The 14,576-nt window shown below is 45.5% G+C and overlaps 3 protein-coding genes across 6 annotated transcripts; 2 read left to right on the forward strand and 1 right to left on the reverse strand.

Moving 5' to 3' along the window:
* The first annotated feature begins 63 nt into the window (after positions 1–63).
* hexd (hexosaminidase d) lies at positions 64–3,445 on the forward strand. Of its 3 annotated transcripts, none has more exons than XM_079183345.1 (12): positions 64–268; positions 342–460; positions 556–671; positions 912–999; positions 1,101–1,265; positions 1,359–1,542; positions 1,860–1,931; positions 2,054–2,252; positions 2,413–2,574; positions 2,668–2,775; positions 3,074–3,163; positions 3,271–3,445. In XM_079183345.1, exons 2-12 carry the CDS (start codon positions 374–376, stop codon positions 3,440–3,442), a joined length of 1,443 nt encoding a protein of 480 aa, XP_079039471.1. In that variant the 5' UTR covers positions 64–268; positions 342–373; the 3' UTR covers positions 3,443–3,445. The 3 variants fall into 3 exon arrangements, with proteins under 3 accessions (XP_079039471.1, XP_079039470.1, XP_079039472.1); XM_079183344.1 differs by having other exon boundaries at positions 359–460; XM_079183346.1 differs by lacking the exons at positions 64–268; positions 342–460 and having other exon boundaries at positions 603–739.
* A 953-nt stretch (positions 3,446–4,398) lies between these two features.
* cybc1 (cytochrome b-245 chaperone 1) lies at positions 4,399–7,349 on the reverse strand (the record flags this gene model as incomplete). Its single annotated transcript, XM_079183348.1, has 6 exons — positions 7,203–7,349; positions 6,196–6,283; positions 6,047–6,088; positions 5,734–5,904; positions 5,482–5,626; positions 4,399–4,570 (listed from the first exon to the last, which is right to left on the reverse strand). The coding sequence occupies exons 2-6, from the start codon at positions 6,281–6,283 to the stop codon at positions 4,399–4,401; spliced, it is 618 nt and encodes a 205-aa protein (XP_079039474.1). The 5' UTR covers positions 7,203–7,349.
* Positions 7,350–7,724: 375 nt separating this feature from the next.
* On the forward strand, positions 7,725–14,198 carry narf (nuclear prelamin A recognition factor). Of its 2 annotated transcripts, none has more exons than XM_079182454.1 (12): positions 7,725–8,008; positions 8,568–8,662; positions 8,757–8,822; positions 9,163–9,291; positions 9,409–9,541; positions 10,097–10,231; positions 11,011–11,129; positions 11,464–11,593; positions 11,846–11,918; positions 12,203–12,325; positions 12,463–12,620; positions 12,741–14,198. In XM_079182454.1, the coding sequence occupies exons 2-12, from the start codon at positions 8,606–8,608 to the stop codon at positions 12,980–12,982; spliced, it is 1,365 nt and encodes a 454-aa protein (XP_079038580.1). In that variant the 5' UTR covers positions 7,725–8,008; positions 8,568–8,605; the 3' UTR covers positions 12,983–14,198. The 2 variants fall into 2 exon arrangements, with proteins under 2 accessions (XP_079038580.1, XP_079038579.1); XM_079182453.1 differs by having other exon boundaries at positions 8,590–8,662.
* The last annotated feature ends 378 nt before the right edge of the window (positions 14,199–14,576 follow it).

The raw sequence follows: 14,576 nt of genomic DNA on the forward strand, positions 1-14,576 counted from the left end.
CTGCATGCTACTCTGTCCTATGCTTTGCATATGTTTGCAGACGTTTTACAGCATGTAGAGTGCGTTCTTCTATCCATTGCTCTGCCTGCGGAGACTAAACTAATCGATTACCTACACCGCGTGTTTACGTTGAATACGTCAGGAAGAGGTGGACGTTTCTTGTGCAGGAACAAAAGTTGATCCGCCTCACAACAATAACATCCTCCTCGGAGTGCCAGTGCTCCCCTAATATCCCATCTCTGGTTCTGGCTTGGTCTCTGCGGTCCCGGTGAGTCAAAACAAATGATCTGATGTTCATTCACAAACATACAAAACATAATCACCTGTTCTTAATATGAAAGTCTGTCCGTGCCTGCAGTCTGTAACAGGCAGAATGAAGAGTCCACCGTGGCCTAAAGGAAAGAAACTGGTCCACCTGGATTTGAAAGGTGCCCCTCCGAGGGTAGAATACCTTCACAAGGTCAGCACACAGCAGCTTCCTCTGTAATCTGATGCACCACTGTAACTGTAATTTTTTTTTTAAATCAGGTTTTCTGTCCACTCTGTGTGTTTCAGCTCATCGAGCTGTTCTCTCAGCTGGGAGTCGATGGCCTGCTGGTGGAGTATGAGGACATGTTTCCTTATGATGGGGAGCTGAAGCTGCTGCAGGCCACAGCTCAACCGGTTTACAGGTGCGGTTTGGTACAGAAACACCCGGACACCGCCTGATTCATTCCTGATTTATGGACTGGGTGGAATTGTATGTGCTTGTTTATCTGCCTTATCATGCTGTGAGATCCTGTAATACTATAATAATCCTTCCTGTGTGGGATAAACAGATCAAACTTCATGTAGTCTGGCGTGCTATAAAAAAAAAAAAATGCTTTGGTTCAGTAAGTTCAATGTCTGTTTACCGCTTGCTCTGTTCTCAGCCGAGAGGAGGTACTGTCGATGCAGGACTTTGCCAAATCTAAGGGCTTGGAGGTCATCCCACTTGTGCAGACGTTTGGTCACATGGAGGTGAGGCGAACTGTTTGTATTGGCTACGAGTGCTTAGTCTTCAGACGGTGTTCAGCATCCGTGTTTGTTGTTCACCGGCGGCCGTCCCTCCTCTGTTACAGTTCGTGTTAAAGCATCGGCCCCTGTGGAGCCTGAGAGAGGCGGCGCCCTGTGTGGGCACCCTGAATCCCCACCGAGAGGACGGGGTGAGGCTGGTGATGGAGATGCTGAGGCAGGTGGTGGAGCTGCATCCGGGCTTGAATACGCTGCACATCGGAGCAGATGAGGTACGGATCGGTCCCTCGGCAGACGTCAGCCAGTTGTGGCGGCAGGCGTCATCATTTCATCATCATTATTATTGTTTTTTTTAATTCCTCAAGGTGTACATGCTCGGCGAGGGGGAGGAGTCCAAGCAGTGGTTGGCTTCGCCCGGACGTACGGTGGAACACCTTTTCCTGAGTCATGTGACCAAGGTGGCCCAGGCCATCAAGGAGGCGTGGCCACACATGACCGTCATAATGTGGGATGATATGATGAGAGGCATGGGCCAGGACACACTAAAAGGTACTGGTTCCCTACTAAACCAGATGAGCACTGGTGTCTGAAATGAGTATAGTTACTCTAAAAAAATATAGAAAAAAGATGTCAACAACAAGGATAATAGCTAAGAAATAGAATACGTGTCGGTTGATTGCTCAGCTGCATCAAATTACATCAATGTCATGTGACTAAAGTAGAAGCTTTTTGATGCTAAGAAGCCCCATGAAAGAGGCAATTTAATGTAATTGTTTACTGGTATTTTAGTTAAAAATGCAAAGTAAACACTGCATACAAATCAACGTCTTGACTGTTTTCATTGAGATCTTTTTATCCATGTATAGCTAGTGGCCTGGTGGGATTGGTCCAGCCCATGTTGTGGGACTACACCCCTAATCTGAATGTGGACACTACTGGTAGGGAACCTACCTCATACTGTGGAACTTAGTACTCAAACATCAGGCACTTACACAGCGACAGATACACTGCAACATGCCCAGAGCCTTGTTAGTAGTGATGTTTATTCCGTGTTGTCCAGTGTCTCTGCTGGAGAAGTACTGCAGTGCCGGTATGTCCGACCTGTGGGCCGCCAGCTCCTTTAAGGGCTCCACCAGTGTTTACACCTGTGTGCCCAGCACGCAGAGACATGTGGATAATCACGAGCAGTGGCTCAAGGTGGCTGCTGCTTTATCTGCCGCTGTAAACCTGCAGGGCATCGCCATCACAGGCTGGCAAAGGCAAGTATTCAAGGGATTTATTTTCAGTTTCTAGTCTATAAATATATTGTCCTTTTTGTGGCTCAGACTTTAGAATTTGTAAGGGTCCAAAGGCCTTCATTAGCTTTTTAACACAGAGCCTTTTACATGATCCATTATACCCCCCCTCCCCCCCTGTCAGGTACGACCACCTGTCGGTGCTGTGCGAGCTGATGCACGTGGCCCTTCCGTCGCTAGCGGCCTGTCTCCAGACGCTCAGCCACGGTCAGTTCAGCGCCGAGGCTCAGAGCAAAGTAGCCGAGAGTCTGGATATCTCCTCAGTGGAGGTAGAGGCCATGGGGAGGTGAGGTCAGACGTTGTTTCGTCGTGAACTACACTGTCACTGTTACAGTGTGCATCTTTAGGCTAACAGGATCTTGCTCCGTGTGGCCTTCAGGACGACTGCGGACGAGTCGCTGTTCCCAGGAAGGAGGCTGGCTGAGTTAACTGTGGAGCTCAATTCACTGCTGAACTCGGAGGACATACGATTCTTTGAAAACGACATGTGAGTTATGGGCGGTTATCGCAAGATGTTAATTCCAATGTCTCTCCGATGATTGTTTGACTTTCATTCATCAGCAGATCGATACCACTCTCATGTCCGTACACTAAAATGAAGATGCAGCCAGTTAGCTTAGCTTAAAAACTGAAAACAGGGGTAAAGGTCATATTGGCGGTCGCCATCTTGACTGCTGGCCATAGCTTCCTATTTAGCATACACACACACGAGTGGTATCAATCTTCTCGTCTAACTCTCAGCAAGACAGCGAACAATATTTGTCTGTATGCCTGTGCTACTGTAGGTATGTTAGAGGTTGGTTCAGCCCCTACCACCAACAGAGGAAGATGATAAGCCCTCTCATCGGCATGCAGATTCACAGCCAAGCATCAACGTGAGAATAATAATAATTATGCCAAAGCTGCACTCTCTGCGTCCTGAAATTGCTTCAGAACTCGGTTTAGCATTTAACAGAAAGCCCATCTGATCACGTCTTCTCAGGTATTTGACTACGCTACAAGAGAAGGTGGAGGCAGTGAGAGAGGAGATGGTGCGTCTTTACCCAGAGTCGACAGCAGAGGAGTGGATCGAGGAACACGTCAGCCCTGTAATGGCTCCTTTACAGAGGATAACGGAGGATATCGGAGCCTGCGTCAGTGAGCTGGTGCCGTAGAATATTTCAGGATCTTTTTCTGTGACTAATAGCGCTAATTGCACCAATTGTAGCAACAACAAAAAAAAAGACTTTATAGTTTGTTTGTTTTTTATATAATTCCTCCAAATGTATCAAAGACAAGACAATGTACGTAGACAATAAAATCAACCAACAAAAACATTCTTCTCATTTTCTTTCCAGCAGAGCAGAGCACACCGACATTCACCATCTGCCATCCTAACAGCCAATGATTCCATACACTTTAAAGAAGTTTGTCCAAAGCACCGAAGTGTTTGCCTGAGATTCAGTCTTTGGTTCACAAAAAGTAAATAAACATTTAAAAGACAGAACAGCAGCAGGCTAAAGCATTTCACATATAATTAACTCTCAACTGAGCCGCGAGAATCAGCCATGCCCGATTACAGTTTGCACATGCGTTCATCCGGATTGCGGACTGGGTATGAATACACATGAAACCAAAGGTGGTCATCAACTGGGTGGTCCGGGAAACTGTGGGAAAAGCACTTTCCATTGACTTGCACATAAACACATATTATCAGGAAGGCAAACTGTAATCTGGAGTGTATTCCCAAATAGTAATTAGATCAGAAGAGCTAAGGCATGATATTCACTTCCAGAGAACTGCATCTAAATACAATGAAAGAGTCTCTTTTTCCATATTTCCTGGGACTGTCTTAGAAAACATTTGCATGTCAAATCATTTAAGTTGTTGATATTTCCATCCCAGTTCGCATGAAAATAAAGAAATATTTTTACCATAGTCTCCCGAGGAAGGAAGTATGCTGGGAGAAACTGAAAGAGGCTATATCCTTGGTGTTTCATGCACATGCTAACAGTACAACACGTAGTGAGGGTACCACTTAAACTGCCCCCTCTGTAATGCCGTAGCAAGACCATAATGCCCCTAAATCAATCCACCCGAAGTTGCAGCAGGGTTGCAAGTCGCAGAGGGATCAGAGTTTGTCTGCTTCACCATCTGAATCACTGCTGTTATCCAAAGAATCTTCTTCCTCCTCCTCCTCCTCCTCTTCTCCATACTCTGCCTCTTCCTCCTGCTGCCTGCTTTGCTGCAGCTCCTCCAGGCCCAGGAAGCGCTTCAGCAACGCAGCCAGCGCCTCCACATCACTGACAGAAGGAGAACAGGATATTCTGCATTATCTTGTGTAGTTTGTTATGCTTTTTTTCTCTCCATATTATTGCTTGGCTTAAGAAATAGTTTAATTATCAGACAATAAGAAGACATTGATTCGAGGTTTTGCAACAACTAAATACATTCACGACTGTTAATAGAATCCTTTATTTCAGCGGAAGCCTTGCGGAGTAGTTGTTGCGCTGTGACAGCTAATGGGGATCCTCGTAATTAAACCCAGAATACGGCATATTTTAAATTTGCAGTGTGTGAAGTGTTGCCAACACAACGTTGAAGTTCTGAAAAAAGCGGGCAAACATTACATATATAACAACGCAACATTAGCATAGCATACCGTGTTTCTGACGAATTACATTTCTAAATTCACTCTCCTTTTGGCTCTATGTTGGTCCGACCCCTGAGAAAAATATCTGCCTCTTTAGCTCTCCACTATGTTCACCAGCTAGTCGCTAACTTTGTCTGTCGTTTGGTGCTGAGCAGCTAGCCTTCAGTCGCTGTCTCAAGTAAAGTTGTGGGTAGTAAAAACCAAACCGATGAGCTCGAAGAGGCTGAAGCGCTCCATAGAGCTGAGTTAGGTGGTTACGTTGACCCATTGTTAACGATATACATTTTCAGAATTTCAAAATGTATTTTTGAAATATAATTGCAAGACTTTTTTTTCCCACAGACGGTGGGGGACACACCATGATCTGAAAGGATTCATCGCGTCGTGTTGTTTTAATAAAGTGAGCCGTCACTGTGTCGTCATGTTGTCCACATTAACAATGAAGGCTTCCACACAGATCAAATACATCGTCTAGCTATTGCTGAATACATTCAGGCCTGTGGTGAAGGATGCAGTATAGCTAACTTTCATGTGTTGGAGCTGTCGGCAGCAGATACCTACTTGCGTTCCCCCAGCGTGGCGCTCTGAGTCAGGGGGTAGGAGAAGCCGGCAGCCACCCGCAGCATCAGCAGGTAGCCCTTCCCCAAATAGCGAACCTTCTCCTCCTGGACGCAGATGTCACACAGCTGTGTCAGATCTAACACAACTGAGAGAGAGGGGGAGGAGAGGGAGAGAGGGGAGGCTCAGGATCTATGATTCTGCACTCTCACTCTCTGCAGAGACTGCCGTACTCGCTCTGGGGTGTTTACTGACCTTTCTCTTGCCCCTTCTTCCATAACGTCAGGACTAAAGCGTACAAGCTAAACGTCTTGAGCTCAATCAGGTTCTTGGTTTTGTCGAACACAGCCTCCTCCCATTCCTCCATGTTCTGCATGGCTACAAACAGACAGCCTGCCACGTAGAAAAGCTTCCACGGGATGCTGTCTGTGTGGTCCACGGGACACATAGGATTATAAAAAGAAAGAACAGAAAGCAACGCGAGTTGAAGCAAGCAGGTGTGGAATGTTATGTAAATCGGACGTTGGGCAAATTGATTAACAAAATAAGATAAATTCAGTTTGTGTACCTGAGCTGTAGTACGCAGCTGCCAACCCAACAGATGCTATGCCTGCAATTAAAATGAGGCTTATTATTATTAGAGAGAATGCAGAGGAGATGTTTATTTCATATTTGATTGTGTACACTGTATGAACATTTGCACACACACACACTTACCGACAAGAATAGACCAGGAACGAATGCCCGGAGATCTCTTCAGATGAAGCAGGGTGGAGCTGTGCTCCGCTACGATCATGTATCCCATCTGAACAGAAGCAAGAATATTAACCCTATTTCAAGTGAAAATAATACCCCTACCTTAAAGGGCCAGTTCACCCAAATCATAAAAATATCCTCCAGGTTTGACGTTTATTAACACATTTGTCCTATTTCAATAGGCCTTTTTTCACAGCACACATTTAGACTTTCTATGTTCCATAACAACAGCGTGACTGAGCTAGGCCTCGCTCAGCCATTGTTAGTAGGAAAGCACGTGTTCCTCATAACACCACAAATAACTGTGTTCTATACAAGTGTACCAGTAAGCCACCATTCAGCAGAATTTATTGTAGTGTCTACTGTGACACGTCAAATTGTCTTTTTAAAAAAGGTATATTGATTCGCAATAAATGAAATAATAAATGAATACTTACTGCCTTAACGTGGGTTCTGTTTCATCACCAGTGAGTCGTAGAGCCTCACTGTGTATACATCTAGTTTTAAGATATTCATTATTATGAGCTTGTATGTTGCGTACTTCTAAATTACTTGAATTGAATTGAACTGGGCCCAGGTAGTGTTCTGCACTATGAAAAACTATAAACTATGCACAGAGAATGGAACCCCGAGTAGGTTAATCCAGCCATTGTCTGACCAGTTCCTTTGGATAATCCAGATATGTTGCTGACAACCTCTTTTCTTATATGAATGGAACTCTTTTCTACCTGAATATATAATCACAGAACTGATAGCCATCCATTTCTGCATGGCTTCATATCACAAGGGACAAGAGAGAAAATATATATACATTGTTTCGCAATTTGGGTGAACTGACCCTTTAATTCGATCTGAAAACCAAGTAAGACATGGAAGGTGATAGGTTGGATGTGATGGGAGTCCCCACACAACTGTCTGTCCAGAACAGTACAAAGATACCAACTGTGCGACATTGTTGTTTCACTTACCTTAAACTCTTCTTCCTTTCTGTAAATGTGCGTCTTGCAGGTTTAGCAAAAGAGCATTTGTACGAGGAAGCACGTGTACTAAACTATAAGGAAGTTCTTTTCACATTATTGCAGCAACTGTCCTGCATGGGTAATACTTCCTTCCTGGATCCGTCTGCGCTGATGGACGGGATCAGGTTCTCCCCGCCTTCAAAATAAAAGCTTTACCTGCATTTAATAAAAGGATTGGGCTGTGTAGTCCGTTCACTACGCAAGACTTTCACTTTCCTACAACCCAATTACATTTTCAAAACCCAGTTTTTATTATTTATTTATTTACCAAACTAGGCTTAACTTTGGACAACTTTCCTCACATACTTTGAACCAATTATGAGCTTTTAACGCAAGACATATGATATTTTTGAAATTTTTATTTGCAATGAGAAAATGCCCTTACTTTGGCAAAAAGTCAAAGCTTCCGGAGCAGACCTCTAAGTCGTTTGCGCATGTGTGGATTCACCGGGGGTGCACAATGGAGTCAGACGTACATAGATATGAGTGAATACTAGGGGACCCCGACGCCTTCGAAAAGCGCTAGTTTGAATACCGGTATTATGCAATAACCGCACAGGTTCAAGCGAGCAGTGGCGGTGACACCGACCACAGACCACTTGACTTGATACTAAAACAAAGTGCTGAGTAACTGCCGAGTTCACCTGCTGTGCTGTAGCAGTCTTCTTTAACCATTAGCTGCTCTCGTCTGACTGTCCTCTGCATTTTTTCCCCCATGTCTTTGTCCGACAGAGCAACGAAATAAAACTCTTCCGGTGAGTTACCCTTAAAATTCGACCTTTTAATGTCAGCACGAGGCCTGCTGTCACACTGTTAAACCAACACATTGATTCAATTATGTGTCAAGAGCGAGGGGGAGGGGGAGGCCTGTAACGTAATGTTTAAAGTTGGCTCAAATCGATTTTGACGTAAGTTACGTTAGCGGTACACATTGTGTAAGAAATTATCGCGAGCTGTATTAAAAATATTCACCACAGAGTGGACATTTGTCGGATGCTACATTGTGAGTGTGTTTGTATTCATAATATGCATTGAGGGGTTTCACAGGATGATGTAATAATTGGCTTTTATGGCTGTTTTTGTTTGGTGCTGTGTATGTAATTAACATTGTAATGACGGGGTAAGCTAGTTCCTGTTTGTTGCCAGTTTCCCCACCGGTATAGAGCTGCTGTCTGGGTGATAAGTGGGCTGCCTGTGATCGGATATACGGTCAGAGGAGGGTGGAGCTGATCAAACCATCATCACACAAGCAGCGGGCTGCAGACAACAGTCATGATGTGAGGAAATGATCAACACTGCTGTCTGTCTTAACAGATGCATCACCCTCAATTCACAGATCACCGCCAAGGAAAATGTCCGAGGTCAACATACCAAAGCGCAAGGAGAAGTGTGAGAACTGCACCAAACAGGTGAGTTTCTAGACCAGTATCACCGCGCGTTGTTTTAAAACTGTGTCGTTCTGTCAATCGTGAGTTTGACATTTATTGATCTTCCCACACACAGTGCAACAAGAAACAGAGTGACGATGGTGCCGACTCGCACCAGGAGACAGCGGAAGTCAACGGGCAGGTAATGTCTGTTTTTACTCACGGATTTTAAAGTTATTATAGATCGATCTTGTTTACTAAAAGACGGCTCCTCCCGTTTCGTACGTCAAAATCACGTGGAGTACTGCCAGGACTGCAGAACCGGTTGGGTCACTTCTTCTGGAGCTTTCTAAAGTCTGACAAATAACCCTGGATACGAAAAATGTACGTCTTTACCGAGCATGCGAGGAAAGATGGTGTCAAATTGCATCATGGGTAGTGTCGCGGACTCATGGTGGAAGTCCACGACTAAATTGCCCCTTTTTTTTTTAAATCTCTCAAATGTGTCTCTTTTAAAACACTCCCCCTTTTGTTCTCCTAAGGTGCACGAAGGATCCCAGCTGCTGTTTAGTGCCTGCCTGTCCTGCGAAGGCTGTCTGTCAGAGGAGGAGAGCCTGAAGATCTCTCAGCAGAGCCTGGAGCAAGTGGAGCTGGTTCTGGCGCTCAACAAGGTACAACGCGGCCTTCTGGAACCCGAGAGAGTCGAGGAAGCCGTCCGGTTGCACTTTTTGAGCGATACCTTTCTTTACATTGGACCCCGTTGTTTTGTTTTCTCTGTCCCCCGTCAGAAGTGTGACGCGTCGAAGCACAAGGTGCTGGTGGCGTCGGTGTGTCCGCAGTCTCTGCCTTTCTTTGCCGTCAAGTTCGGTCTGGACGTCACCGAGGCCGCCCACAAGCTCTGTGGCTTCCTCAAGAGTTTAGGTGAGCGAGTGGGAGTCGCGTGTCACAATGGGAAACGATCTCAACACAGTGTTGAAGGGCTCTTGTATGCAGTTATTTGAGGTATTGTTGTGCTCCTGTATGATTTATTTGTCTGCGTGTCACACATCAGATCCAGGATCTGTGCTTCTTTGTTCTTTCACATGTTGTGCCTCACAATGTCATTAAGTTTCACCGTTTAAAAGACATGTCCTCATGACTGGTGTGTAGAAACTTCCCCCCCGCTCATCGGCATCTATCATAGATGCTCGACATTCTCCCTGAGCCACCGCCTGTGTTCTGTTCCAGCTATTGAATCATGGCTGAAAGAGAACCCACATTGTTCTCACTCCTGTATTTTGGATCTTGTGTCTGTATTTATATGTTGACGCGTCGCTTTTCTTTTTCTATATGATTTCTGTTTTATTTAGTTATTTAAAAAGCTTCCTGTTGACAGGTGTTTTGCCGCAAACGCTAAACACAGTGCGCCTGGCCTCTATGCATGAATGTCAAACTACTGTCAACTAAACTAGTGTCTCTGGGTTTTTTCCCCTGCAGGAGTGCAGTATGTGTTCGACACTACTCTGGCGGCAGGCTTCAGCATCTTGGAGAGCCAGAAGGAGTTTATTCAGAGGTTTCGCAGGAGGCACCGCGACTCCCACGCCTTGCCCATGTTCACCTCCTCCTGCCCAGGTAAACCTCCCTTTCCTCCAGTCCTCACCCCTTCTCTCATTCTCCACCCCCCTTCTGCGCTGTTTTGTTCCCCACCATCGATTTTCCCGCCAACTGAACTAAACCTCTAGCCTTTTAGTTGCACGCCGTGTGCTGAATAGGGGGAGACGGAGCTCGTTATTAGATGTAGAGATAGCGGTGGTGTGTGCTGGTGAGGAAAGATAGAAAGCTCTTCTTTCACCACTCCCTTCATCAGAGATAAACAGCAAGGGTTAAAGACTTTCTTGACAAATCCGTAGACTAGACTTTTACAGGAGTCTGACATTATTGTAGGGACGAACCTGATGAGTCATTTCATTATCGATGAAACTGTTGATTTTTTTTTTTTTTACTAATTTATTCATTATTTAGTCTTTACAAATGCACATCACATTTTTCCCCAGAGAGTCTTAAAACGTCAGATTTTGCCAAAAGCCATTAATATATCCCATGTGTAATAATATATAAAACAAAGAGAGGCAGTACATTCTCACAATCGAGGCGCTGGAAGCTGAGAACTTTTGTTTATTTCTTATCGGTTTTGCTTATTAATAAATGACGAATAATCAACTTAACAAAATTGCCGGCTGTTCATTTTCTGTAGATTGACTAATTGTAACTGTAGTGGAAAGCAGACTGTTCATCCAGTAATCATATTAACAAACCAGGAAGGAATCTAATATTTGGGTATTCGAATTGAATACAAAGATTGTTCCACTGTCTGCCTGTACGCCGTTAGTGAATTCGGGTGTGCTTTTCAGGGTGGATCCGCTATTCAGAGCGCGTGCTGGGCAGCCTGGTCACCCCTCACATCTGCACAGCCAGGTCTCCTCAGCAGATCATGGGCTGCCTGGTCAAGGACTACTTCTCTAAACAGCAGGTGAGCATTCACCGCCACGACGGTGAACATGCATTTAGTTTTGTTGTGGGACAATTTATCGGCAACACCGACAGTTGTATCGATAAGAGCTGGAGGCAGCGGGTTAAAGAAAGGTGAGCTGTGCGAATTCCTGACTGAGACCAAGCGGCCTCACATCAACCGGATGCAGAACAGAAATACGGAGGCGTCTTTCCCCTACCCTCACTTTGAGTCATTTATTCTGAGTTGTGTCGTAGCCAAACTCTGTCCTGTCCAGATGTTGTAAAAAAATGCTTCATAAACAAAACAAGTCTTTCTTATCATGTTGTTTTTCCTCTTCCTTGTCTGTGAACAGAAGCTGAGTCCGGGTAACGTGTACCACGTGCTGGTGGCTCCCTGCTTTGATAAGAAGCTGGAGGCCGTCAGAGAGGAGTTCTACAACGGCCTGCTGGAGGCCAGAGACGTGGACTGTGTCCTCACCTCAGGTTCAGTCCTCTTTATCTCCCACGCCGCTGCCTCGAGCCAAACGATATTAGCAAATGTCGATTAGTTTGTTTCAACTCCTAGATTATGTTAATGATGTATAGAGGTCAGGTGTGTCCGAGGACCCCAGCAGTGTAAAACGAGTAGCACGATTTTATTCCATTTCAAACGAGGCTTATCATCAAATGCATTCTGTCATCATACTATTTTTAGATCATGTGGTAACAGTGATTTTTATTTTTTCCCTTTTTAAGGTGAGATCTATTACCTGATGGAGCAGAGGAAGGTTTCAGTGGAGGAGCTGGACTCGGTTCCACTGGACCATGTGTGAGTTAGTTCTGTCCTATCGGTTGTGTTTGGCGATAAAACGATGAAACGCATTGAAGCTATCATGATGCAGTACTGTGCTAAGTAGTGCAGTGCAGCTTAGACTGTTTGACTATAAAAAGATATTATGTACATGCTATTGTTTACAAAGTTGCCATTGCAAGTATACAACAAGTCTGCATATATTCTTTGATCATTTTATCCATCCACCCTACATGTTGTTTACAATAACGTGGGACTCACAGTTTCATTATGTTCACTGGGTGTTTGTGTCGTCACTGCAGGCTGGGAGAGGCCGGAGACGCGGCGCTGGTGAGGCACGAGGGCTTCCTGGAACACATCTTCAAACACGCCGCCAAGGAGCTCTTCGGTCTGGACGTCCACGAGGTCACGTACAAGACCCTCAGGTGAGAGACGCCTTGTTCTGCTGGAACACCGTGTAGCTTCCGTACCATACTTATTTTAGAGAACTTTGTTTCATATCGTCTCTTCCTTTTTGATTTGGACGTCAAATATCTGAAAACTTGTTGGGTTTTTTTTGCAGGAACCGGGACTTCCAGGAAGTGACCCTAGAGCGTGATGGGGAAACTCTGCTGCAGTTTGCCGCCGTCTACGGTTTCAGGAACATCCAGACTCTGGTTCACCGCATGAGAAAGGGACGCGTGCCCTACCAGCTGGTGGAGGTGCTGTCCTGCCCAGGAGGTAACGCCACCCACAACCAAAAATATTGCTTTAAAGTGAGAGAAACGTTGCTTGAAATCCTGCCTTTCGACCTCGGATCTGCCGTTTTTTAAACCCTTCTTTTGTCTCCCCACGTGGCAGGGTGCTTGAGCGGCCGCGGGCAGGCAGAGAGCGACGCGGACGGCCGGGTGGATAAAGACCTTGTCCAGCAGATGGAGGAGGCCTACAGCATCCTGCCGGTCCGTCTGCCGGAGGTCAACCCCACCCTGCACACCCTCTATCAAGACTGGCTGCAGGGCCAGGACTCCCCGCAGGCCGGCGCACTCCTGCACACCCAGTACAGAAGTCAGATCCACACGCAGCCCCCGCACATGCAGTGGTGAGGGCGAAGGGGAGGGTTTTGCCGTAAAGACATGATGGCAGTCGAATGAGCGCTCTGCCTCCTGGTTGATTCCGATTCCGCTTGGACCATCCCATCAGTCATGCTGGCTCCACGAAAGACGAGCTGCTCGTCGGACCAGTGAGTGTCAATGGGTGCATTTCTTCCATTAGGCCACAGGGGGGCGGTGCCTGTGTTTTTAAAATTTGGTGGATCTCCTGTTCCAAACCTGAGCCAGAGAGCCCGGAGTCCAGAACACACATTCCTCAGCAGACTGGAGCAGTGATGCGTGATAACGGCTTCCAAAAAGATTAGGTACAGGGTCAGCCAGTCAGCTGATCTGCCGGCTGCTCTGAGAGATGAGGAAAATCCGTAGCATGTGCAACTTCCCGTGTCAATCTCCAGAGCAATAAGCCACGGAGGAGACGTACGAGACGCTTTCTCAGCACGACTGGAACTCATGAACCGAACCCGCTGATGCTGAATGTTCATCAATGTGTGATCCAAATATAAACCGCCCGATACGAAAACATGTCGTTTTACGTTGTGTTACAGTTGTCGCCGCTGTTCCTCAACGACACGTTGATAACTATGCAGCAGTGTGGTCGTCTTCTCTCAACAGTCGATGGAAGGCGAGGCCTGCAGGTTAAAAAGGCCGTTTGATGGCACTTAACCTGACAGTGAGCGTCTCCACCAGCCCAGTGTTGAATCAGAGTAATTCCTTTTTTTTAATGGTACATGATGATTTTGTTTGTATTGTCACTTTGTTCCCATTCCGCAATCGAGTAAGTTATATGTTGTTGTTTTTTTTCTTTGTTTTACAAGATCATGTGTGACATGTTGCGCACTAAAATATTCTGACAAACGAGTTGTGGATGATGTCATTGTTCACTGAACAGCCTCTGCCTCCAGCAGAGTGAAAACCTTTTGTGCTGCTGGTAAATCCACAAAACACAGTTTTTCATGCTAAATTCATTCATTGTCATCGTATTGGGATATCTCAAAACTTGGAGCAGATTTAACCAAAACTGCCTTCATGGCTCAATACGACGAGAGGTTGGTGAAAAATGTGTTTTCTCTTTTGTCATGTGACTGAATTGAACCTTCAACGGGGCTTCATGTGTGCAGCATGTGTGGTGCTGAAACAATCTATCGACTCATTGATCAAAAATCTAATTGAATCAACACTTTTTATAATGAAATTCTTTGATTAAAAATTGCCAAACAGGCCTGAGCACTTGGCTGCTTTTCTCTTTCTATCAGTGGTAACTAAATCATTTTGGATAATGGACAAAACAAGCAATTTCCTGGTGTCTACACCAAAAAAAGATAAAGGAATAGGAAAAGAAAATCTGCTTTTCTCTCCAGTACGGAGCGGAAGTCAGGGGTCAATTAGCTTAGCTTAGCTTAGCATAAACACTGGAGTGGGGTCGGGGTCGGGGGGTGGGAGAACGTCAACCAAAACCTTCAAATCTCACTAACACGTCGTAGCATGTTTGTTTCATAAAAACAAGTAAAAAGGAATGTAATGTTTGTCGTGTTGCCGACAGTTAGTCTTGTTATCGCGGTGAGGGTGGCGGGCGGGCAGCCAGCCCAGA

The sequence above is a fragment of the Pholis gunnellus genome (genome assembly GCF_910591455.1).
Source record: "Pholis gunnellus genome assembly, chromosome: 21".
Classification (NCBI taxonomy): domain Eukaryota; kingdom Metazoa; phylum Chordata; class Actinopteri; order Perciformes; family Pholidae; genus Pholis; species Pholis gunnellus.

Bases quoted from the DNA above. Each gene is read 5' to 3' on its own strand.
- hexd (XM_079183345.1), top strand. From the start codon at position 374: ATGAAGAGTCCACCGTGGCCTAAAGGAAAGAAACTGGTCCACCTGGAT. The intron at 672-911 runs GTGCGGTTTGGT...CTCTGTTCTCAG, and splicing joins ACAGCTCAACCGGTTTACAG to CCGAGAGGAGGTACTGTCGA. The intron at 1,000-1,100 runs GTGAGGCGAACT...CCTCTGTTACAG, and splicing joins AGACGTTTGGTCACATGGAG to TTCGTGTTAAAGCATCGGCC.
- narf (XM_079182454.1), top strand. From the start codon at position 8,606: ATGTCCGAGGTCAACATACCAAAGCGCAAGGAGAAGTGTGAGAACTGC. The intron at 10,232-11,010 runs GTAAACCTCCCT...TGTGCTTTTCAG, and splicing joins GTTCACCTCCTCCTGCCCAG to GGTGGATCCGCTATTCAGAG. The intron at 11,919-12,202 runs GTGAGTTAGTTC...TCGTCACTGCAG, and splicing joins TCGGTTCCACTGGACCATGT to GCTGGGAGAGGCCGGAGACG.